The 26317-nt window shown below is 42.6% G+C and overlaps 1 protein-coding gene across 4 annotated transcripts in view; it reads left to right on the top strand.

Annotated features, from left to right (window-relative positions):
- The window catches only part of HECW1 (HECT, C2 and WW domain containing E3 ubiquitin protein ligase 1), a 469289-nt gene that overhangs the window by 328872 nt on the left and 114100 nt on the right, over positions 1–26317 (top strand). For 3 of the 4 annotated variants that reach the window (XM_011958795.1, XM_011958794.1, XM_011958797.1), the window contains 5 exons: positions 1940–2082; positions 6436–6536; positions 8095–9447; positions 14702–14803; positions 20100–20250. In XM_011958795.1, the coding sequence (XP_011814185.1) occupies positions 1940–2082; positions 6436–6536; positions 8095–9447; positions 14702–14803; positions 20100–20250 (1850 nt within the window). The remainder of the gene's footprint in view (positions 1–1939; positions 2083–6435; positions 6537–8094; positions 9448–14701; positions 14804–20099; positions 20251–26317) is intronic. The other variant, XM_011958796.1, reaches the window with a different exon arrangement.

The following is a 26317-nucleotide window of genomic DNA, read 5'->3' as shown; positions in this document are numbered from 1 at the left end:
TCAGGAGGCTGAGGCAGGAGAATGGCGTGAACCCAGGAGGTGGAGCTTGCAGTGAGCCGAGATCGTGCCACTGCACTCCAGCCTGGGTGAGAGAGGTAGACTTTGTCTCAAAAAAAAAAAAAAAATGGTTGCTATTGGGATTCATCAGAATAAAAGAAAATATGTATTTATTTCAGGTGTTTCACAGCCTTTGATCAAGGGGACTGTAACATTCAATGTTAATTAAGACTTCTCCTTCCAAGTAGTTTGGGCTGGCCAATGCCAACCTTTACCTTCCCGTGTCTCCTTTTTACACTTGTAATTTTCACGCGTGTCCATGTGAAGAGACCACCAAACAGGCTTTGTGTGAGCAATAAAGCTTTTTAATTACCTGGGTGCAGGTGGGCTGAGTCTGAAAAGAGAGTCAGTGAAGGGAGATAGGGGTGGGACCGTTTTACAGGATTTGGGTAGGTAGTGAAAAATTATAGTCAAAGGGGGTTGTTCTCTGGCAGGCAGGGGTGGGGGTCACAAGGTGCTCAATGGGGGAGCTTCTGAACCAGGAGAAGGAATTTCACAAGGTAACATCATCAGTTAAGGCAGGAACAGGCCATTTTCACTTCTTTTGTGATTTTTCAGTTACTTCAGGCATCTGGATGTATATATGCAGGTCACAGGGGATATGATGGCTTAGCTTGGGCTCAGAGGCCTGACATTAATGTTGACCAAGCCAACTTCTGATGGGCACAGTCTTCCTTTAATTGTTACTGTTTTATTTTAAAAGTCACACCATACACTATTTAACGAATGAATACTTTTTAAAATTTTTGTGTATATTGTTTTGAGATGGAGTCTCACTCTGTCACTCAGGCTGGAGTCCAGTAGTGCAATCTCAGCTCACTGCAAACTCCACATCCCAGGTTCAAGCAATTCACCTGCCTCGGTCTCCCAAAGTAGGTGGGATTATAGGTGCCCACCACCACACCCAGTTAACAAATAAATACTTTAGAATCAAATGAAGTAAAACATAAAAGACCTGCTTTCTCCCTCCCCTACCAGCCCGCTTCCTGGAGTTCAGTTTGGATTGTCCCCCTCTAGACATTTTCCCTGCAGTTCAAAGTACAAACGGAATCCTGCTCTTCGTATTCTTCTGCGCTTTGCTTTATCACTTCATTTCTCAGGTGTCTTTTCATGTTGGTGCATGTTGATTCACCCCTTTCTTTTTAAAGATGGAAGAGTTCTCAGTTTCAAAGATTTATCAGTCTTCACTTAACCAGTTTCCTCTTTGTAAACAGTTTTGTGTTTTTCCCCAGTCTTCTGCTATTGTTAGTAATGCTCCAATAAACATCCCTGTTAAATGTATCTTTTGCACACTTGCACAAGTTAATCCAGAAGGAAATCCCTAAAAATATAATTCTAGGTTGAAGGGATTTGCAGTTTAAATGCCAGTAAATATTGCCAGTTCCCTTCCCAAAGGTCAAATCAATTTGCATTCCCACCAAAACCGTGTGAGAATTCTTGTCTCTTCCCCCTCTCAAGGATACAGGGTATTACCAAACTTCTAGAAGTCTCTTCCATCATAATCATGAAAAGCTATATTGCATTGTTGATTTAAAGTACATTTTCTTAATTACAGGTGAGTTTGTGCTTGTTCTTTCTTTAAGTATGATAATACCTTCAATCAAGTATGGTGAGGCTTTGGTGGCATTCTTTCTCTTTAAAGTGTGCTGATTTTACTGTTTGAATCTCAAAGAATAAGCCTGTTTTTAAGCCCTGAGGAAGCATCTTGTCGCTGCCCCTCATTTACTGAATAAACAGGGTTCACAGCATTTCTAAGACCCTTTATATATATGTATATTATAGCTGGGGTATTTTACAATGACAGCATCAAGGCAGATGGACTGGGAATCGGCCAGCCCTCCAACCTCTCAGTTAATTGATATGACATATTCTTTCATTGCAGCAATTCAGTTTTGTGTCCTTGCCCACTGACGTGCTGGAAATTGAGGTGAAGGACAAGTTTGCCAAGAGCCGTCCCATCATCAAGCGCTTCTTGGGAAAGCTGTCGATGCCCGTTCAAAGACTCCTGGAGAGACACGCCATAGGGTAAACCTGCGACTGAGATCTTACTATCACTAGGTTCCCATCAACAGGCTATGCCCAAACGTGGCCTGTAGGCTGCAATAGTATAGTCTCACAGAGAGTCAAAATGTTATCACTATATTTCCTTGGCTTTTCCTACTAATTATGTTGCCTGAGCCAACATAAGTGTTTGTTCGATTAAACAAACCCTTCCCTTTCCTCTTGATGGTGTAACACTGGTTACTTACCCAAGAGAGTAAAGAATCCTATTAAAACTATTAAACAGTATTAAAAGAAGCCCTCAGTAGGGCATTTTTCTGTATGGGTAGAAACTCAAGTTTGTTTTACTATGAAGAATATTATTTCATTCATATATCAGTCTGGTATGTAAGATTTAATCATATGTGACATTTCCATAACAAGATGAAATACTGGGTAACTACGGTAGAGTGTCTTACTTAGAGGACACTAGTATCTGCACATGCTAGATAGCGTGGATGAGAATTTGAAAGCATGATTCTTATGGAATGACAGCAGTTAAGATGCTCACAGAATTCAATTGTGTATGAGAATAGGTTTCGGTTTTGTCTCTTACACATTCATGTCCACTCATGGTTCTCATTAAAGTAGACTATGACCAGATAACAGCCCTATATATAATCTGTATTTCTTTAGGTAACAGGGACTACATTTGAAAACACGAAATAAAGCTTTCTATCGATAAATATATACTTATATACAATGTAACTCTTACAAAGATAGCAAAAGAATGAGAAAAATATGCATAATTTCCAAGTATCTTAATTTAAAGTTCTTTGGATTATCAGAAGGACTTTGGAATCCTGATAATTATCACAGACATTTATTAATAATTGGAACTTTATGGGGTGCATGCAGCAGAGTGCACAGAGGCCTGCCACTAACTCTCCAACCAAAGGGAGCTGAGTTTATGGAGCTGCAGTCACGTGTCACACGCAGTGTTTGCACTTGTCATTCATGGTTGTGAGGATTAAACAGACAAAAAGTGTACATAAAGAACTTAGCATGGTCACTGGCACATAGTAGGAACACAAAAGAAAATGGTATTCCTTGTGATCTTTTTTATTTCATTTAGTCCTCATAATGCTTCTGTGACAGCATTATCACCATTCCTCCACGAGGAAACAAGGCTTCAAAAGGATCAATAATTATGTAAACCCAAGGCTTGTGGGTGGCAGAGATCCAGCTGGAGGTCAGACTCTTAACCTGTGTCTCTCCAAAGCCTGAGGGCGATCCCTGCACAAAAGGCTTCTCTCAGGGTTCCTGGGACTGATTCTCTAGTTTATTGTGGGCCACGCTTTTCATTTCTCTCCTTCTCTGCCCTACTGGCTGCTCTCACAGCTGTTAGCACCTCTGCCAGGGGGTGGGCTGGAGAACAAAAACAGGGGTTGTGTGGAATTCTTTCTGCCCCAGCACCTAGTTCACTGCTGCCCAGCATGCATTAGATATCAGTTTGTACCTATGGAACAGAACTTCTCTCTCCAGCTCGCTGCAGCCACAGAGCCCCTCTGCCCTCCCATGCTGAGTTCTCTCCTAAGTCCAAGCTGCCGGCTCCTATCTTCTTGGCACTGTCCGGCTCTCCCAGCCTCCCACTGTGGAAAGGCACATCCCCAGCTGAAAGCAAGTTTCTGAGGTAGAAAAGGGTGTCCCCGACCAGAAGAAGGTTAGCTTGATTTTCCCAGTGTTCTTGCCACCCAGGGAAATGGAGAGCACAGATCGAGTGTGATTGAGCTTACACCTCTCCAAGAGGCAGCAACAGCAAGCCATGGAGGTGTTTTTCCTCCCACCCTCTTTGATGGGATGACAGACCGCGCCCTGGTGGCGGGGCAGAGCAGCTCCTCCTCCAAAGCCTTCTGCTTCCACAGCCCCTGGGGGCCACTTCTATAGTGCTGCCCCTTCCGGAGGTGTCCCACCGTGGGTAGGAGCAGAGTGTTGGGGTGATGGCCATGGAAGCAGTGGCCATGCAGCCTTAGCCATGGCAGAACCCCATTGTGCACCCATAACAAAAGTGAATCCACTTTGCACCACAGTTTCTCTCTGCCCTCAGCACATGCACTCCCTATAAAGCCCCCTGCATCGATGGCTTCTGAAACATTTGGCTCCACCTGTAACGGCTCCCTCCCTGCCCTGAGATATTTGCACCTTTCCCCCCTGGGCACACACGCACTCTGATTTCCAATCCTACCTCGATTCCTTGGCCTGTAAAATCCCAGGCTTCAGTTGGCTCTCTGCCTCTAACTCTAACCATCTCACCTTCGCATTGAAGTGTCACTGTCTGCCTTGAACCATTATTTAGTGGTCCTACCTTATGCCCCCAGCTGGACATAAGCTATTTAAAGGCAGGAGCAATGTATGAAATGCTTGGTATCAACTGCGGCACTTTTCACATGGCAGGGGCTCAAAAAATATTTGTTAAGTGAGTGAAAAGCAAAAAAAAGAAAAGCCTGGAAAGTAAATGCAAAGCATAATAAATGTAATTTTTGTGCCACTGTCTGATTGTCTTTAGGCCTCCCCTGATTTCAATTAAGTTTTGGGTTCAGGATGTCTTTGTTATGGTCGTAATAGATGTACTTCATAATATTGACCAAAGGCTCTTTCTAAATAGACAAAATACTGAGGTTCCTCCTATTTTTGTCTACATATAATGCCTTACTTAATGGACTTCTGAGGAACTCCAAACACTAAATCATGGCCTATCAAAGAACAATTTTAAGTCAGGGGCTTGTTGTTTATCTCATAATGCCAGTGTTTTCTAGAAAGAAACTATTAAAACACTATCAGCCAGTGATTTATCTTTTTATTTTCATGTCACAAACTGATAAATGGAATAAATACAGAGTCATCTGAATAACAACCGGTTTGGGGCTATGTGTTTGTTACTACTGTGTACCCTGGGTTTGTTAACTCCTGAATATCCTAAGGTGGTCACTCTTCCTATTTAGGCCAAGTTAAGGGGTAATTTACTCTGCTGAAGCTGTATTGTTAATGAAAATATAATAGCAAAGTTTCAGGTTGATTGCCTCTAGAAAGTTTTCTTTTTATAATTAAGAAATTGCTTTGAGGGGGTGGAGGGGATGGCACGAAAGTCCAGGGTGGAGACTCGGGGTCCCTACATGTGGAGCCCTGCAGTTGGTGTTAAGTGGAAGTCTCAAGTCAGAGAACCCAACCCACAAGTCTTGCTCTGCTTCATCCTGGAGCAGGTGCCATTCTGTAGCGCCCACAGACTCTCCAGTAACCATGACAGCATCCTTTCTTAGACATTACATATATACCACAAGATATGTATCTGCTGGCACTGTCCATCGTTGAGGACATATTTGGAAAATGGCAATCTGTACAGGAAAAGCAGACCAAGGACATCCGTGTCTTTTTTTATTCTCTCTCTCTCTCTTTTAGAACACAGGTTGGCAAACTTTTTTGTACAGGGCCAGGTAGTAAATATTTTAGGCTTTGCAAGGTCCACAGTCCCTGTCTAAATTACTCAGCTCTGCTATTATAGCATGAAAGTTGCCACAGACAATATGTAAGCTAACAAGCATGACCGTGCTCCAATTAAACTTTATTTATGGACACTGAAATTTGAATTTCATATAATTTTCACATGCTACAAAATGTTACTCTTCTTTTGTTTCTTTTTCCAATCATTTAAAATATAAAATGTCACAACTGCACAAAAACAGGTAGTGGGCCACATTTAGCCCTTGGGCTGTAGTTTGCCTACCCCTGCTTTAGAATACAGACTGTTAGTTCAACTTAATCATTTTTTACTTTACAATGAATTCAGCAGAAACCATACATCGAATTTTGATCTTTGATCTTTTCCTGGGCTAGTGATACACAGCATGATACTTTTGTGAAGCTGGCAGCAGCAGCAAGCCATAGCTCCCAGTCAGCCATGTGATCACAGGGTAAACAAGTGATACCATACTGTACAGTAGACTGTATTCAATAAATTACATGAGATATCCAGTACTTTATTATAAAATAGTTTCGTTTTTGTGTTACGTGATTTTGCATACTTGTAGGTTAACGTAAGTGTTCCAAGCACTTTTAAGGTAAGCTAGGCTAAGCTATGATGTTTGGTAGGCTAAATGTATTAAATGCATTTTTGACTTGCCAGTATTGTCAACTTTTGATGGGTTTATCAGGTTGTAATCCACGGTAGGTCGAGGGGCATCTGTATTCGATAAGGACTTCCTTACAGTTTTGTATTGCTGTTGAGCACATCAGGACTTCCCTGGGCTTGCCTGCCTCACCCACTGGTGTAGAAAGCACACTGCATGGTCGTTAGAAGGAGAGTTATTGACCAGAACTGTGATGGTGCTTATTTCCTTCTAGGGATAGGGTGGTCAGCTACACACTTGGCCGCAGGCTTCCAACAGATCATGTGAGTGGACAGCTGCAATTCCGATTTGAGATCACTTCCTCCATCCACCCAGGTATTTTCAGCATGAACTTCATGTCTTGTCCTAGGCTAGTGTCATAAGTATGGTTCCTTTCTCTAAAATACAATAACCATGGTTCTCTCCAGACATATCCTAGGTTTTGTGGTTCTGTATCTTCTCCATTTGAGGCCCAGAAGCCAGTGATCTATTCTGGAAACCAGGTTGCTGTCCCCCTGATGGAGAAGCTTCTCTTCATTCTAGTGACCCAAAGGTAGAGGTTAGACAGTGGACTGAAGATTAACAATGAGGCCAACATGGATAGGGAGCTCTGTCTTATTTATCATCCTACTCCCAGCACCCACATAGGTGTTTAATCATCACATACATGAATGAATGAATGAACATGAAACATCTTTCTACCTAGTAACTAGATATAGACTAGCCAGTTGCTGAAGTATGTCATGTTGAAGAACTATAATTGTGCAATGAATTTTTATAATATCACAGAAAAACATGAAAAGTATAAATAGGACAGAAAACTCCAGAATCATCCAATATTCCATTTAATGCTAAACAGATTTCAAAATACGAATGATAATATGCCTCGTAATTCTACTTTTGCTCTTCTTCCATAGCCCCCATACATCTCAATATAGATCACACTGAGAACTGTTAGGACCTCCTGGACCATTTACAAGTTGCTGTTAAGTCTAATGAAGCTCTTGAGAACTTAAAGCCTGGAGTTTATCACTACCCACTCGTTAAAACTCCAGGTGTACTTTCCTATGCCACTATACAACTTAGATTGTAAGAAAACACCTTGACTGTTTCGTCTTTTCAAATTCAGTCTATTTCTATATTCTAAGAATACAACTGACTCTTCCTTTGGTGTAGCCATAAGGACAGCTTTACAGCTCGCCAGAGGGACTGATTTTCTTTAGTGAATTGCACTAGTGCATTTGAAATGGGCAGGAATCCAGTAGAAGAACTGCAGGAAGGTACCCCTTGAATGGCTGCTTAGGGTGAAGACCTTGTTTTTTTTTTTTTCAAATTGGAATAAACTCTGAATGTTGGGAACCTTCCAGCCTGAGATATTGAATGACTGTGATTGTTCCCATTCTTCATCCAGCCTTTTTCTTCTCTCTGGTTGCGTGAGAATACCACTTACCCCTTATGCCACCCTGTAGGACCTAAGCATAGGAAACATTCTGAGCAAATGCAATTAACTAAATAGAATCATCAAGGAGCTATAAATAACACTACTACTACCCTCATCCCTGGAAGTCATTCCATGTGGCAAACACTGTTGAGCACCTACTGGGTGCCCAGAACTGGGTTAGTGCTAGGCTTCGGGCATTTTAACCAAAACATGAATTCCCTTGAAACAGATTTCGGAAATATATCCATGACTGCAAGTTGTTGTTAACATAGCAAGAACTCAATCTTACAGAATTTTTCACTAGAGCTCTGGCCAGTGAGAAACCCTCATCAATCGACATTCAATATCCTAATGTAGAAATCCCTTAGTGATGGCTTACATGTCCCGCAGGGTATCCTAACACCACAATGCTCTCTTCTGGGAGAAATGACGTATTTTTCTTCCTACCAGCAGATGACGAGGAGATTTCCCTGAGTACTGAGCCTGAGTCAGCCCCCATTCAGGACAGCCCCATGAACAACCTGATGGAAAGCAGCAGTGGGGAACCTCGATCTGAGGCACCGGAGTCCTCTGAGAGCTGGAAGCCAGAGCAGCTGGGTGAGGGCAGTGTCCTGGATGGTCCAGGGAACCAAAGCATGGAGCTTTCCAGACCTGCTGAGGAAGCAGCAGTCATCAGGGAGGCAGGAGACCAGGGCATGGTCTCTGTGGGACCTGAAGGGGCTGGGGACCTCCTGGCCCAGGTGCAAAAGGACATCCAGCCTGCCCCCAGTGCAGAAGAGCTGGCCGAGCAGCTGGACCTGGGTGAGGAGGCGTCAGCACTGCTGCTGGAAGACGGTGAAGCACCAGCCAGTACCGAGGAGGAGCCCTTAGAGGAGGAAGCAACCACACAGAGCCGGGCTGGAAGGGAAGAAGAGAAGGAGCAGGAGGAGGAGGAGGGAGATGTGTCCACCCTGGAGCAGGGAGAGGGCAGGCTGCAGCTGCGGGCCTCGGTGAAGAGAAAAAGCAGGCCCTGCTCCTTGCCTGTGTCTGAGCTGGAGACAGTGATTGCGTCAGCCTGCGGGGACCCCGAGACCCCGCGGACACACTACATCCGCATCCACACCCTGCTGCACAGCATGCCCTCGGCCCAGGGCGGCAGCGCGGCAGAGGAGGAGGACGGCGCGGAGGAGGAGTCTACCCTCAAGGACTCCTCGGAGAAGGATGGGCTCAGCGAGGTGGACACGGTGGCTGCTGACCCGTCTGCCCTGGAAGAGGACAGAGAAGAGCCCGAGGGGGCTACTCCAGGCATGGCGCACCCTGGCCACTCCGGGGGCCACTTCTCCAGCCTGGCCAATGGCGCGGCCCAGGATGGCGACACGCACCCCAGCACCGGCAGCGAGAGCGACTCCAGCCCCAGGCAAGGCGGGGACCACAGTTGCGAGGGCTGTGACGCGTCCTGCTGCAGCCCCTCGTGCTACAGCTCCTCGTGCTACAGCACGTCCTGCTACAGCAGCTCGTGCTACAGCGCCTCCTGCTACAGCCCCTCCTGCTACAACGGCAACAGGTTCGCTAGCCACACGCGCTTCTCCTCCGTCGACAGCGCCAAGATCTCCGAGAGCACGGTCTTCTCCTCGCAAGATGACGAGGAGGAGGAGAACAGTGCGTTCGAGTCGGTGCCCGACTCCATGCAGAGCCCTGAGCTGGACCTGGAGTCCACGAACGGCGCTGGGCCGTGGCAAGACGAGCTGGCCGCCCCTAGTGGGCACGTGGAAAGAACCCCGGAAGGTCTGGAATCCCCCGTGGCAGGTCCAAGCAATCGGAGAGAAGGTTAGACCTCAAACCTGATCAGAGTGAGAATAGGACCGTCAGGGGGACAAAGGTGTCACCAACAGTTTAAAAACAAGAGGGGTGAGGGATCGGTGTCAAACGGGGTTGCTGGGGCAATGTATGCCTGTCTTGTACATATATGTGTGCATGTGTATCTGTGTTTGAGTATAGATGACTGTGAGTAGCTGACACCCCACCATGTCTCAGATACACACCAGGAATTATGACTGGTTGGATGTGAGTGTGCACTTGTATGTGTGCTTCTATGTTTGTTTTAACTAATCACCAGAAGTGGTTAGTGTACATGTTATCCTAGTCTTGACAGCAGCCAGAGCCCCAAGACTAGTATCAAACGATATATGTGGGAAATAATCTATCTACATTAAATGGATGATGTGTAAATATCTGCTGACTTTCAAAGCACATGGAAGATTAGCAATAGCTGTTAATATTAGTTGAAGAACAGATTTTACCTCTGTTTTAGAATTCAACTAGTCCGTGTACGTACATGTAGATATGTCTAGCCTACATATATTTGTCATTATTTATGTCCACTCAATTCTTGTTATTACTGTTGGTTTTGTTTTGTTGTTGTTGTTGTTGGCTAATGAAAGGGAAAATAATATGATTGTGTATAAATCACTTTGTTTCCAATAAGAATCGAATCCAAAAGCTACCACCATTAGTTTTAAAACATATTCTGTGTTTTAACCAAAGATGTTCTTTCTTAGTCATGCCTGTGGAATTATATGTGAAATTAATTTGCATTTCCTTATCCAGGAGTGGGAATTGTCTTCCAGTAAAGTGACAGTGGTATGACTGGGAAAAAAAAAATTGAGAAGTCACATAATAATATGAAATAATTCAGTTGTTTTAAAGAGAAAAACATAGCCTCTGCTATTTTGCTGTTCTGCTGTTGAAATTAGCCTCCCACAAAAGGCGGGGATATTTTCTCTAGATTGTAAGCTCATCAAGGGCCAGAGTTGTGTTTCTTTATGTTTGAATTCTTAGCACCTAAACAATTGTAGGCTGAGGTGCCTACAAACTTTTTTGAACAGAAGCTAAAGTGAGCATTAAAAAAATAATTTTAAGTATTCAATAATGCCCGCTTCTACATTTCAGAAAAAGAGTGAGAGAAGGTGGCACATGCAAAAATGAGAAATGCAAGGAAATTGGTAGAGAAAAAGAAACACAGGCAGGAAGGTCAAACAGACAGCATGGAAAGGCACCCACAAGGAGTGGGGTGGAAAATCCCTCTTGTGAGGAGAAGGCAATGGGAAATGCCTTTCTGTCACAAGGATGTTTTGAGGACTTCCTTTATTCTAGGCCAGATGTAATGCACTGGGCACAGGAAAATGGATTGGCATCAGGTGATGTATGGACATTACTCGATAATTACAGCATAATTAAAAATAATACAACAAAAGGAGATTGGGGGATTCCCACATAAAAGGCACACGTAGGAGCTGGCAGGGATGTTGAGTTACAGAGGTCTGCAAATTTTTTCTATGAAGAGCCAGATCGTAAATATTTTAGACTTTGTGGGTCAAGAGGTAAAAAATTAAGTAACTGTTCTCACTAAAAAGCTTTTAGTACTGAAAAGTGTACTGACACTTTTCTTAGCTCAGAACCATACAACCCTGTTTTAGTGCACAGTCTTTTGACCCCCATGTTGGGAGATAATCTACACATGGTCAATTGAAACTTGACTCAGTGTAAATTTATATAAAAGCATGTTTGACGAACAAAAAAGTCACATCCTTGCCCTTGAGAGAGAGGCGGAACAGTCTAGCAGGTGGAAGCACAGAAAGTGTTTCAGGGCCACAGTGGACATCTCTGCATTGGCATTGGCAGTTTCTAAAGAAATGTCTAAGTTCCTGAACTTTGCAGCGTGCAAACACAGAAAAGGTTAGGAAGCACCTACGTGCTTCACTATGGCGATCACAAGGGGAAATACAAAGATTCCCAAGGGGTCTCTTGATCTCCTGAAGGCCATGCACATGCTGGCATGTGACTTCTTCCCAGCCAGCCTTCCCCCCTTCAGCAGTGAGTCCCCGAGCTAAGAGTGTCTGCATTGTGGGACTGTCCCTCACTTGCCACCAGGCTTCACAACAGCAGGTGCTTCAAGAAAGCAGGGCTTTGACATGACCTGCCTGATATGTGATTGTATGGGTGACCTCTGCTTCCGTAAAAATCCCTATTGCTCTTTCACCTTGACTTCCAAGACTGCAAATTCCTTTACTGTAGAAACTGCATTAGATGGCTGGGTATGTTGGCTCGTGCCTGTAATCCCAGCACTTTGGGAGGCCGAGGTGGGTGGATCGCCTGAGGTCAGGAGTTCAAGACCAGCCTGGCCAACAGGGTGAAACCCCATCTCCATTTAAAAAAATACAAAAAATTAGTTGGGTATGGTGGTGGGCACCTGTAATCTCAGCTACTTGGGAGGCTGAGGCAGGAAAATCACTGGAACCCAGGAGGCAGAGGTTTCAGTGAGCCGAGATCGCACCATTGCACTCCAGACTGGGCAACAAAAGCAGAACTCAATCAAAAAAAAAAAAAACAAAGAGAGAGAGAGAGAGAGAAACTGCATTAGATTAACTCATGTGGATTTGTTGTCCACGTGCCCACATAGATGAGGTGGCAACAATTTATAGAGGAACGCTCTTCTAAGTCTGAACTGACAACTATACGGGCTAGTATTCTTTTCATACTTTTTGCTTCATTTCCCTCTAAGAATAGCTCCTTTTTAAAAGTTCAATTTAAAATAGTTCTTAAAAGACCTTCTGCAGACGAATGAAAAGAGTAATATAATGTCATGGGTATGAGCTCAGGCCCTGGAGTCAGGCCTCTTGGATTTATATACAGTCTTCCCACTTCCTCGCCAAGTTACCTAGCTGCTCTGTGCCTCAGTTTCCTCATGTGCAAAATGGGTATAATTATAGAATCTCCCTCAACGGGTTGTTGGGAAAATTGAATGAGATTATACTACAAAAGCACTCTGCCTCCCACCAAGTGAGGGTTCTTCCAGGCGGACAAGCAGTGAGGGTAGCTGTTTAAATTATGTTGTATAAAGCATCTAAAACAATCCTTTGAATTTGCATTTCCTGTAGTTTATAATTCAAGGGACATTTTCACATTATTAGGTATAAATCACTTTGCTTCAAATAATATGCGGGGCAACCTGTCTTTCTCTACAATTAGGTCACATAATTTATAAACAGAAGGGAATTTAAAAGGATGTCGCTTGCTTTTAGCTGAGGAATAGATCTCTTTCTGGGAGGTTCTGGCGGGTTTCAACACTTGCTTTGTGTTTGAGGCAAGGGTGATGATGTGGAGCCCTGTCCTTGTGCAGAATAGAACTGCTTGCTTCTTCAGTGCCTCCATCCATTCAGTCGGCTGAGATATGTCGGTCACATCATTGCATTTGCTTGGGGTTCACAAGCAGGTGGGATCAGCTCCATTAACCCCAGGCAGTCGACAGTATTGTATTTCCACTAGCTTGGAGGAGTAATTAACCTGATTGGTTGCCTTAATTTCAAGAGGTAAGTCTATTGTTGTTTTTAAACAAACTAAATTAAAAATGTAGCAGCTGATGACATAACAACTGTACCATGGTTTTGTTTAATTTCCAACACTAAACACATATACAAACAAACATGAGTGTGGTGTCCACTTAAACACAGAGCCCATCTTTGAAACAGCAGTCTGTCCACAACGAACTGGGTGCCGGCATGAGAGGAACCTTCATTGTTTTCCATTAGCGTCTCCAAGGACCCAGAGGATTTGAGTAACATACCAGAATTTGCTCAACAAATAATATTCTATATTTAACATTTAAAAGGACCCTTTGTTCCTGAATATATCTCTACTTCTGTTTGCCAGTTAGCTCTAGGAATTAAATCACAAAATTAAACCCACCTTTCTTCCTAATTAATTTATTTTTATTTTTGATCAGTTCTATAGAACTAGAGTGAGAAGAAATAATCATCCTTTCCATGTGTGGATATTCTAGGAAATATTCAGCATTTGAGATCCTACAACCATTTGACCACCATTTTTCAGTCTCTCTCCTTTTTCACCCAAGGGATAAAGGAACACTTGCTATTTGCATCAGCAGAGGACAGAAGAAGGAAAAGGCCTGACCCTTGCCCTCTGGCCCTTGAAGGCTTTTGCAAGAAAACCAGCACGGTGTGAGGCAGGAGGAACCGTCTGAAAAAGGGCCATCCTTTGTCCTGGGCCCTTCTCACTCCGCAAAGATCAAGAGCACAGGCCTCTGATTATGTGACCCAAGCAGCTGGTGCTGCAGGCCTGCCTTCTGCATGGCTGCTCTACATGCCTGAGGACACCACTTCAGAACATTGTTCAGTTCGTTATAAGTCTGAACTGAGAACAATATAAGCTATGTCTGTTGTAGGTTTCCTTTTAATAATCTGAGGCATGCATCCTGTGGATATGTTTATTTCTAAACTCTCTCCGTGTCTATCTTTCTTCCTCCTCCTTTCCCATTTCTGTGTTTTGAGCTTTCCTGTCACCATCTTTCTGCTTTTTATCTACTTCCTTTGTCTCTTGTCCTTTCCTCTTTCCGGAGCACCCTGGCTTGTCTGATTTCTCCTCAAAATAATCTGGACAGTTCTGAGACCCCTCAGCACCTTGGCTCCCCTCCCCCACCCCCCAGCCTCCAGCTTTCCTACTACAGGAATTTACATTACATTCTTGGCTTGCCAGCTCCTTGACCTGTCTTGGAAAGGTAGCATCTAAGAATTCATTCCCCTCAAAAATCTGAAAAACAGCCTTTCGGCAGCCCTGTGATGAAACCTATCCAAGTAAGGAGGTGCCATTTTGCACGAGTCCAAGGAACTTTTATGGAACCTTATAAAACGCTGCATTTCCCTCAAACAGGCCTATTTCCTCCACTGGGCTGCAATCAGGCTCTGCTAATTTTCTCTTGTGTTCCTTTCTGGTGCCACCTTCTGATTCAGGAAATTCGGGTCATTACAGAATCAGACTCAAATCCTACGTATTGGACTGTGTGGCACAGATCATTAGTTATGAAGTGTTTGGATTTTCTTCTTTTTTAAAAAAATATTTCCCCCTCTCATGAATGACTGTGAATGTAGCAAACTGACACACACACAAATGGATTTCCCACTCTTTGGGGTTGTTTCTTGTGGTACTTAATTTTACAGTCATGCTTTTTTGATGATGTTACCACAGCAGTGAATGAATCTGAATGTATTGACTATCTTGTCCGTAGGTGAATGTCCTATACTCCATAATTCCCAGCCAGTAAGCCAGCTTCCTTCCCTGAGGCCTGAACATCATCACTACCCAACAATCGATGAGCCTCTTCCACCAAGTAAGCTTTAGTTTTTAAAATCTGTGTCTTAACTCTTCCTATCAAGTCTAAGCAGGTCAGTATGAATTTGTGTGTAAACATCTAAAGTCTTTCCCAACTCCGTGCCTTACACTGTTAACAAAAACCAATATGACACCTATTCTAAAAACTGGTGGGGTTTTTTGGGTTTTTAGTTTTTTTTTTTTAACTAGTTGTTTCACCATGTGATCTTGAAGAGAGAACACTGTGTTTTCAGCGCCTCTCAGCTTCTGAAATGGAGAGCGTTTCTTTATTACACTTGACTAGTCTTTGCAAACTGTTCATGACCTTTAAGGCCCAAATTTTACATTTTATATTTAAAATTGCAGTTCAAGATAGAATAATCCTATTGTTCTCCATTGGATCTGTTACATCACAAGCATCTCCATATGTTAAAACAACTTCAACCCATCTGGGCACATGAACTTGTACTTTCCTTACTATAACTTGCATCCATAGGTAATAGCTTCACATTTCTTCTGCAGTTCTTAGGGGTTGCCAGGCAAAATGTCATCTTTAAGATAGAATTCAATGTCAGTTTCTCCTGGTAACTGTAGTATGTAATTAATAATTAACTCGTCATCTGAACTTGCGAAATTCATTTAATCTCTCAGAGACTTAGTTTTCTCATTTGTAAAATTTTAAAAATAAAATTTAAATGTCTTCATCTGCTAAATGAAAGGTTTGACCTAGATAGTCTCTAGATACCATTCTAGCTTTAACTTCATAATACTCCATTTAATACATTTATAGGAAGAAATCAATACCCCAGATATCATGTATTCACTTAGCATCACATATGTTCATGAATTCTGGAACATCTCTGTTTTGGTTTTGACTTATTTTTCAAGCAAAGATAATATGTAAGATTTGATAGATTTTACAACTACAAAATCTTTCCGGAATGCAAGGAACCAGTGTTTCTTTACATTCTTTTGCCTGTGCTTACATGAAGCAGTTACAGTTTTCAAAAGGACAAGTGCTTATGTCTTAATTCATCTGTTCTTGGTAATGTGCTGTACTTTACCGGAACACCACTCCTCTCCCTATTCAATTGTAATTTATTGGTGAGAAATCAAAGAACATCTTTAATATGTGGACTAACTTAAAGAAACACAATATTTGTTTTTCAAGGGCCAAGCCAAACATCATGTCCTTGAACTTTTGATGCCTGATTTCTTTCTTTCTTTATACACTGATTTATGGACATTCCATAAATGAATAGTAAAATTTTAGCATCACTATAAATACTTCCTAAGTAACACTTAATTGAAAAATATGTATAACATGTTATCTCCAGGAAAGGGACGCTTTCCTCACAGCAAATAACCTTTCAATGCATGAATCTACTTCGAATCTGTGCAGTACAGATAACTAGTTATACATGCAAATATTATAAATGATTGTATATAAATCCATTGTAAAATAATTACTTTATATAAGCCACTTTCAATAATGAGAACAAATTTCTCCAGATACTTTTCAATTTTCTATCCATATAACAGTGAAAGACCTTAGAAAAACTGGTAATGAATCCTACCAACTGAATATTGTTAAATAATCTCAAATAGTACAAGAATTACCTTATTGCTGATAGTCATTCATTCAACAAATATTTATTGAATGTTTACCCTGTGCTAGGTACTATTGTGGGTAAGCAAAACAAAGATTCCTGCCCTCATGGTGCTTACAGTCTAGTCTGGAAGACAGATTAGCAAACAATAATTAAAAAGGGACTGGCCTAGCATAGGAGATGCTATGGAAAAGCAAAAATAGACCAGGGTGAGGGATCTCTGAGTTCGTGTGGTGGTGGCTGGTTTGCAATTTTAAAACAAGTGGTGAGAATAGGCTTCATTGAGAAGACAACACCTGAAGGTTAAGGGAGTTATCCTTGCAAGTGTTGGGCAGGAAGAGCTTTGCAGGCACAGAGAATGGCCACTGCCAATCGGGAGGTGGAAACACCCTGGTGGGTTTAAGGAACAGGAGACCAGTGCGTCTGGAGCAGACTGAGGAAGGGAGAAGGCAGCAGGTGATGTAGTTAGGGAACTAGCAAGGCCCAGATCACGCAGGGCCTTGTAAACCACTTAAGGGCTTTGACTTTTACTCTGAATGAAAGGAGGACATTGGAGAGTTTTCAGCAGAGAAGTGACGTTGTCTGCCTCAGGTTTTGAAAAGTTTGCCCTGGTTGCTGTGTAGGGAATAAATTGGGAAAAGGAAGGATAGAAGCATGAGATTCAACGTAAGTTATGTCTTTATGCAGTAACCCAGGTGACAAACAATAGTGTAGCTTGGGCCAGGGTGGGAGCAGTGGAAGTGGTGAGGAGTGGTCTCATTCTGGACATATATTTTAAAGGTAGATTTGACGACAGATTGGATATGGATGTGAGAGAAAGATAGGTATCAAAAATGACCTAAGAGTTTCAACCTACAGAGATGGAGTTGCCTTCAACTGAGATGGGTAGGAAAGGCTGCAGGCAGAGCAGGTTTTGGTGGGAAGGATCCGATACTTGGTTTCGATCATCTTGTATTTGAGATGTCATCCAGGTAGTAATGTCAAGAAGGAAATTGGATGTGTGACTCTGACGTTCAAGGGAAAGGTCTAGACTATGCAATAATATTGCATTTGTTAAAAATTGTTCAAAATGTACAGTTGTATAGGTTTTCATTAATATAATAACTAAATATGACACATGATCAGGTTCTACATTGTTCTTGGACTTTGTGGAGAACATATAATTTAGTGTGCAATAGATCCTACGGTCTCAAATGAATTGACCTGACCTGCACTGCTATAACTTGCACCAGCATCATGAAGGTACTGTTTTCAGGTGGTCTTTAGTCAAACCCATGGCATCACAGTGCTGAGCCCTTCAAGTCATGCTGATGCCTGAAGTTCCATTTGGAATTTATTTCCTTTGGTTATAAAATATGTGAAAGCAAATTCTTTACAAAGCAATCCAGAAAACATGTACATAATTTCTGATTACACTTAGCGATGATTTTCTGAATATGTATGAGTATATAATTAGCACAATACATTCCAGATATTTAATGTATTGACAAAAGAGCCCAGCTGTTGGGTTTGCTACACTTTTCCATGAGGAATTGAAACATGTGGTGATAAATTATCATTATTGCAACTTCATTTTCTAGCTTTTTCCCTTAATTTATAAAACCCAACCTTTGTCTGCAAAGGACCCCTTTCTTTACTGTAGGTTCCTGGAGGGCAGGGTCACGTGTCACTCAGCTCTGTGTCCTCAGGACCTGGCACGGTCTCTAGTTTAGAGTGAGTGCTACATAGTTTGTTCAGTCGAATTAAATTGCACAATGCTCTTCAAAGACTAATGGTCATTTTTTGTTGGAAGACAGTCATGTTGAATTCAAGAAAAATAGTTGTCCTATTGCTTTTACTACTATTAGTTTGGGATCCATTAAAATTTTTAAGTTTCTAGATCAAGAGTAATTACCTAGTAACTATATGTATATACAATTTCATCCATGAGCTAATTACCATTTACACCTACACTTGACAGCTGGATTATCATTAGATAATCATTAGATCAATTTTAATCAAAACCTCCTAGCACATATTTATACAATATGCCTACATCTTTCCTTCAATTACTCTCATAAGTTAAGTTTGGTGTTTGGGGGTACTTTGGTTTTTACTGGGCATTACTTGACAATCCGTCAGGTCAGGCATAAGCCATAATGCCACAAACAGATATACTATGTACATATAAAACAATAAATATGCCAAATATATTTTTTCCCTTAAAAAATTGAGAGTTGCTATGTCATTACCTGAATGATAAGTTTTCAATGGAACTGTTAATATCTGACCTACTCCCAAAAGCTATGGCTTTTCTCACTGAAAAGGCTGGATGGTTTTCCTCCTTTTGCGGACATTTTTGCTTTTTCTTCTTCTTTAGTCTTGTGTATTTTCAGCATAACTTTATCACACTGCTGCTATTTCCACAATGTGATGTGTGGAATCTAAAAGCTTTGCCCATCTCTGTACAGCAGGCATTGCTCTTCTATGTTTCGCTCAAATGTGAATACATTGCTTCCAGCTCTTTTCCACCCACCTCACCCCAACGCAGCCCCTGCCTGTATTATGTAGTGACTCATCCATGCTTCCACCTTTTTGTTTTCTATTTTTTTCTTTTGTTTTTAATTTGGGAAGCAAGGGAACTTTTCTTTATCTCGGGCTCCCTCTACCGTTTGGGATGGTTATTTATCAACAAAAGGGTGCTTTCCTAGTTACTGGTTTGGTTTGGTGGCCAGAGATATTCGACAACTGCGGGTTGAATATACACTGTTAATTAACAACTTATCAAAAGGCTGTTTTGAAACCTTAACAATCATTTCCTTCCATTCACCCACTCAAGAGGAAAGGCAATCGATTAAGTTTGCTAACTATAAGACAGAGGTCATCTAAATTTGCAGATCCAAGACTTTAGAACAGTAGTTAAAACTGGTTTTAATCTGAGGGCCATTCTTCTCTCCACTGAACCCAGACTTAGCAAAGAAAGTGTTCTCCAGCATCACAGTGTCAGCTCTCACTGGAGGATACCTCAGTCTTCCACAGCTGTCGTTTGAGTAGCCAACAAGAGTGACAGTGGGGATGGACATTTCTAAAGACATAAATTCATTAAACATTAGATTTTCTCTTTAGAAATTATTAGAATTTTGGCTGCGTATGATGACTCATGCCTGTAATCCCAGCACTTTGGGAGGCTGAGGTGGACAGATCACCTGAGGTCAGGAGTTCGAGACCAGCCTGGTCAACCATGGCCAACATGGTGAAACCCTGTCTCTACTAAAAAATACAAAAATTAGCCGGACATGGTGGCCGGCACCTGTAATCCCAGCTACTTGGGAGGTTGAGTCAGGAGAATTGCTCGAACCCAGGAGGTGGAGGTTGCAGTGAGCCAAGATCGCACCACTGCACTCCAGCCTGGGTGACAGAGCAAGACTCTGCTTCAAAAAGAAAAAAAAAGAAAGTATTAGAATTTTAACATAGGTCTTGGTCAAGGAACAACAGTTACTGTTTAATATGGCCCAGCCGAGAGTCTGAGTTCATTAAACTGTTTTCTGAGCTCCCGAGTTCATGCCAGTGTCCCAGAAGTCGTGGCAGGTGCTGTGGGCAGGGTCTGGCCTGCAGCCATGAACCAATGGTGAGTTCTACCTGCAGAAGACCTGGAAGTTGTATGCGTTTCACATGGGTCAGTAGTTTGTCCTTGATTTTTCTTTTTGCCTTCTTATTAAACACTAGACTGGGAAGCTCGAATTGACAGCCACGGGCGGGTCTTTTATGTGGACCACGTGAACCGCACAACCACCTGGCAGCGTCCGACGGCGGCAGCCACCCCGGATGGCATGCGGAGATCAGGGTCCATCCAGCAGATGGAGCAACTCAACAGGCGGTTGGTGATCATTATGTAATGAGCTCCCCTAAACCACAGTGAAAGGAGAATGGCAGCTAGAGACGCTCCCCTTACACTTTTCTGCCCAGACTGTATGAGGAGACTGGAAAGTAATTAAGTATCTTAAGAAACCTGTTCCTAGTAGGTATTTGGAAAGCTAGATTTAGAATTTGGTGGCAAGAGACGAGTTAAGCTAGAGTGTCATTTAAGGATGGGAAATCATCTAAACTTCTTAATAGCCTAGGCTCAAAAACAAGAGTTCTTAACCAAGGGCTGGTGTATCCCCCTCTCCTGGGATGCTCACCAAGGATGTCAGTGTTCCTTGAACTTTCCAGGCACTGTACCCAAATTGTACATAGATACACATTTTTCTGGCTGACTGGTCCATACCCATCATACAGTTCTCAAAAGGATACAGACCTCAGTTAAGAACATTCCAAGGACAGGTTCCATAAGAAGACCAAAAGCTGCCTGGAAAATAAACTGTCTCATAAATCACTGTGTGCATTCCTACCCTGATCCCATAATTGATATATGCCTATCAATAATAATTTGTGAAAAGCCTTCATCTTAGAAAAAGAAATGTTTAAAAACATTTTTTGATAATTATTTTGTTGGAAAACTAGGTCCTCTCTATTGAACTTGTAAAGGTATCATTTTGTTTTTAACCTACAAACAAAACCTTAAACAGTATCAGGCTTAAACAGTGGTCTATTCATGTCAGAGATGATGCAATAAGCTAGTATAGAGCATTGTCTCTGACATCTTGCTCTTTAAGACCAGAGTGGCAGCTTCAGGATATTTTTGATTACCAGCAATTGCAAACTGAGGCTTCCTTTAGTTGAAATTGCACCCACATGCTGTCTTGCTTTCATGTCAAGTATGAAGGTGAAGGAAAAGTTGAGAAAGACTAAAAACAATGAAGAACTGGGTTTGTGGAACACACCTACTGATAGCAAATGCCTTTGAAATTTAACTGTTATCTGCCAGAAAAGAAGGAGGAGAAACAATTTAATCCTATTAAAAACACATGGGGCTGGGCGCAGTGGTTCACGCCTGTAATCCCAGCACTTTGGGAGGCCGAGGCGGGTGGATCATTTGAAGTCAGGAGTTCGAGACCAGCTGGCCAACATGGTAAAACCCTGTCTCTACTAAGAATAGAAAAAAATCAGCCAGGCGTGGTGGCAGGCACCTATAATCTCAGCTACTCAGGAGGCTGAGGCAGGAGAATCGCTTGAACCGGGAGGCGAAGGTTCCAGTGAGCTGAGATCACACCATTGCACTCCAGCCTGGGAGACAGAGTAAGACTCCATCTCAAAAAAACAAGCAAAAAACATGGAAACAAAAAAAAAAGAAAATGAACTTCTGGTTACTGTTGTACACAGAGGAGCATGCTTTAGGTGAAAATCACCAGAACATTTTTTCATTGCCTGAGCGTTTGGAAGACATTTGCTTTCCACCTTTGCCCATCAGCAGCTGAGTGTTGAAGTCATTAACGAAAACCATAAAAGACTTGCATTGGCAGCACACTTTACAGTCATTCCCACTCCAACAAAGCATGTTACAGAGAGGAAGTCCTGATAACCCAGTTTTACTAGGCATGAATGGACCGAAAATCCATGGGAGAGTCCTTTCATGGTGATTGCAACAAGATTCGTGTAACTAAAAATGTAGAAGACAAAGTAAACTCATCTTAGATAGAGACCCTGTTGTGATTCCATAGGCAGAAGTTAGCCCCTAGGTCTCTCTTGCCAAAACTGATAAGCTCCAATTGTTTAGCAGAGAAATAGGGGAAGGCATCGTCAGGCTGTATTCATAAGAGGTGCTGTTTTGAACACTAACCAAAGCAAGACAGTGAATCTGAAGCAGAAGGAAGCACCTTGACCTATGGCATAAACATCCATGAAAGTTTATCGGGGTGATCAGCTTGCATAATATAAAAATTAGGCCAAATCCATCCTGAACCAGGTCTCCAAATAAGTTTTATAGCCTTTCATATGAATTCCTGTGCCCTCCAGTGGAGATGAACATGCTGGGAGAGGCAGCTGGACTTTGCCGAATAGGAAGTTGCATTTGCTACATCCATCTGGACAGATAAAAAGAAAAGGAATTTAGCACTTTGAGAAGGTACTTATTTCTTGTGAAATAGTGTACCTAGGGAAGATCAGATAACCCTCAAATAAATCTCCAGGCTTTTCCATACTTATCTTAACCTATTGCTTTGAAGCATTTAAAATTTTCTGTATTTGGCGTGATAACAGGCAGCCCCAGAAAGTACACTTCCAATCTTCTTTCCATCTCACATGCGACCACACACAAGGGTCATTATTTTGATAACCCACAGTTATCCGGAGAAATTTACAATGATTACTGGCTCACAGCCATGTGAAAGTATTACTCAGTGTTGCAAGGAGTTTCCCTTGAGCCTAACCAGATGACTGTGAAAATCAAATGTGTTTGTGCAAGGAGACATAACACTAGGAAGTGCAGAGTACACAGTAGCAATCAATGTGGAAGCTTGTGTGGTAGGTTGCAGTGACCATGTTCCGACTCAGCCATTCCCCAGACGCAGCACACTCTTCCAGGCCTTTATGGCTTGGCCAGAGGGTCCCACTGCAGGAAAATGCTTCATGCCTGCCTCCCACCTGAAACCCATCTTATCCTACAGACCTGACTCAATGTCATGTGCCCCAGGATGCCGTCCCAGAATCCTCCACACAGAGCCAGTGACTTCCTCCCCTGTAGCCTCCAGAATGTGCCTGCCTCTGTGCCACTTCTTACCTTTTTGCCTTATTCTTCTTTCTACCCTTCTCTGCTCCCAGCACCTAGTGTGGTGCCAGAAGTTTAATAGGACTCAGTACAAGATCGTTTTCCGAGTTAATTCCCATGCTTTCAGAAAATCCAGAATTAATTCTACTTTCACAAATATTTACTGAAAAGCAGAAAATATAAATATGTATTCTTATTTTAAATAATCAACTAAAGTTTGATTTTTGAATTATTTGTATAAAATTATGATAATTTAAGGGAAATAGAAGTTTTAAACAGAAAAAAGTGATCTACACTTTAGCTACCCCAAGGATGATTTAGCTTTTTTTTTTGAGACAGGGTCTCACTCTGTCGCCCAGGCTGGATTGCAGTGGCATGATCTCAGCTCACTGCAACCTCCGCCTCCCGGGTTCAAGCCATTCTCCTGCCTCAGCCTCCCGAGTAGCTGGGATTACAGGCATACACCACCGCACTCAGCTGATTTTTGCATTTTTAGTAGAGAGAAGGTCTCACCATGTTAGCCAGGCTGGTCTCGAACCCCTGGCCTCAGGTGATCCTCCTGCCTTGGCCTCCCAAAGTGCTGGAATTGCAGACATGAGCCACTGTGCCCTGCCAATTTAGCTTTTTAAAAACATATGTCCATCTTCAATTTCCATATGCATGCACAATTCTTACATGATTACAATGGTGATATGTAGTTAGTTTCATATTCTTTTTTCACTTACTACACTGTAAGCATTTAATATTACCACATAGTCTTCAGATTACCATGTAATTGCTTGTATAGTATTCCACTGACTGGCTGAAGTTTAGTTAACCTAATTTCATATTGTTGAATGTTTTGCTTATTGCTTTTGTCACTGTTTCTTGTCGCAAGGGCCTGCTAAATATTAAGATGGCCTTATAGTGGAGGGTTTCCTTAGGGTTCTATTCCCAAAAGATTAGGCCAAGGGAGATAAATGTGGATTTGGCATTTGGTATCAATGCCTAACTGCTTTCTACGTTAGACATTGTGGTTCTAGGGGTTTACTCTGCCAACGACTACAGCTTCACTTCCATCTTATCTTTTGGTTTGTTTTTGTTGCTATAAAAGGTGATCCTGGTATTTTGATGCCACTTAGATTCCACTTGTTGGAGCAAGGGTCAACTTGTTTTCCATAAACTTTTCTTTAATAAGGAGTAGTTTCTCCCATGTGAATTGTCTGTTCTTGGGCTTTTTTAGAGGGGGGAGGTTGTTTAGTTGGCTGATTGGTTTGACTTGGTTTTGGAGGGCTTTTTTTTTTTCTTGTTTGGCTTTGTACGTGTGTATATGTGTGTGTGTGTGTGTGTGTGTGTGTGTCCATTTACAAATTATGTATGTCAGCTGACTTTTTAGCTAATTTTCATTAGCCCTCTATCTATTATAAATATTTAACCTTTTGCTACAAAAAAATGGAGGAGGATATTGATGAATAATTCCTAATGAAATGGAAGAGAGCTGCCTCTCTCTCCTGTTTAAAGCTGGGGAACCTCTGAGGCTGCAGTCCTGCCCTGAGAGGAGACATAGAGACCCTCCTCAAGCCACTGCGTGCCCTGCTTCCCCAGACTGCCTCTGTGCTTCGGCAGAGGTCAGACATGGGGCCAAATGGAGGATTTGAGGCTGTTGACTCAGTAAGGCCTGCGATAACCAAGGTCCAGCTGAGGACATGTGAAGTAGGTTGTGACACTGCTGACATTATCCTCATCAAATAAGATCATATTTACTCATAATGCTCTGCTGTGGTTAGTGCACATTGGGAAGGAAGAGAGAGGCTACAACTTGACATTTTTCTAAGCCCTATTCCAGGCATCTGTTGCTGAGTAAAACTACACCAAACGTAGTGGCATAAAACAACCACAAGCATTTCTTCTTACCATTATTTCTCATGGTTCTGTTTTGACTGAGCCCAGCTGGGCAGCTCTCTCCTGGGATATCTCCTGGTTGCAGTCAGAGGGTGGCCGGGGCTGGAGACTCACATATTAGGAGCTTGATGCTGGCTGTCGGCTGGACCTCTCAACCAGGACACCTGCACAGAGACTTTCCATGAGACCCAGGCTGCCTCAGAGCATGGCTGCTAAGTTTCATCACGAACTGCTACAAACTCTATTAGTCAAGGTAGTTGAAGAGGACATGGATTCTGTCTTTTAAAAGGAGAGATAACAGTTCTGGAAGAGTATGTGGGTCTAAAAATATCGTTGAGCCATTTTGAGAAACGCAGTCTGCCATAAGGCATTTAGGGAATCCTCCCGGTAGCAGCTGCCTTAGTCTTTGGCAGGCCCTGTTCCCCGCCTTGGTCAAGGTCACACACTTGGGCAGCTTCTTGCTGGCACCCCCTGCTTTCCTGCCACAGCTATATTCCCTGAGTCCCCAGCAGGGAGAAGATCGCAGAGGGTCATCCTTCACCATCCATCACTCTTCACAACTTCCCACCACAGAGGTACGGGGTGGTGAATTACCACAAATATGTCTGTCTGTAAATACACCACCGCTCAGCTCATCGCCCCCTTCCACATTTTGTTCTAAGAAGCCTGCTCAGGAAATGCCTTGCAGTAACCACTCCAGGCAAAGGTGGCTTCTGAAAGGTGTCAGAAGTGAGTGGGAGTCTCCCCAGGTAAAACAACAGTGGAAGAAAGCCCCTAGACCAGTAGTTCTCAAACCTAGATATAAATAATACTTCCTAAAGAACTTGTTAGAAATGCAGGTTTTTATTTTGCTTCAATTTCTGTAATTTTAACAATTACTCAGATGATGCTTTTGCAAATGGCCTGGAGACTACAGTGAGAAAGCTTTCCTCTGTAAGGTCAACGAAATCCTGGTCTGCAGAAATCCTGCCATAATGGAGTCTCATCTGTGCAGCGAGCATCCCCGCGCCGTTCCCACCTGGGATTGCACTTGGAGACTGGCTATTCCCTGCTACCCTGTCTCGCATCCTCCTCCTCCTCTTCACCCCCTCACTGCTTTCCCGGAGACAAAAAGTCTCCAGCCTAGGCTGTTGCAGGAACCCCCAGCTGCTCTCCGCAGCTCCAGGCTCCTCTCCTGCAATGCATTCTCCACTCCGACACTGAGTAATCACTCTCCATGTACATCTGGCCCTGCCTGGTATTTTTTGTTTGTTTGTTTGTTTTAGCAGCCACCCATCACCAAGAGCAATGGTTCATTCTCAAGATTGATCCCTGGGCCAGCAGCATCAGGATCACCTGGGAACTCATCAGAAATGCACATTCTTAAAAAAAAAAAAAAAAAGAAAAGAAAAAGAAAAAAGAAATGCACATTCCTGGG

The sequence above is a fragment of the Colobus angolensis genome, unplaced genomic scaffold, assembly GCF_000951035.1.
Source record: "Colobus angolensis palliatus isolate OR3802 unplaced genomic scaffold, Cang.pa_1.0 Scaffold475, whole genome shotgun sequence".
Taxonomy (NCBI): Eukaryota; Metazoa; Chordata; class Mammalia; order Primates; family Cercopithecidae; genus Colobus; species Colobus angolensis.
Note: the sequence above shows the minus strand (reverse complement) of the source record. Positions and strands in the feature narration are given on the sequence as shown.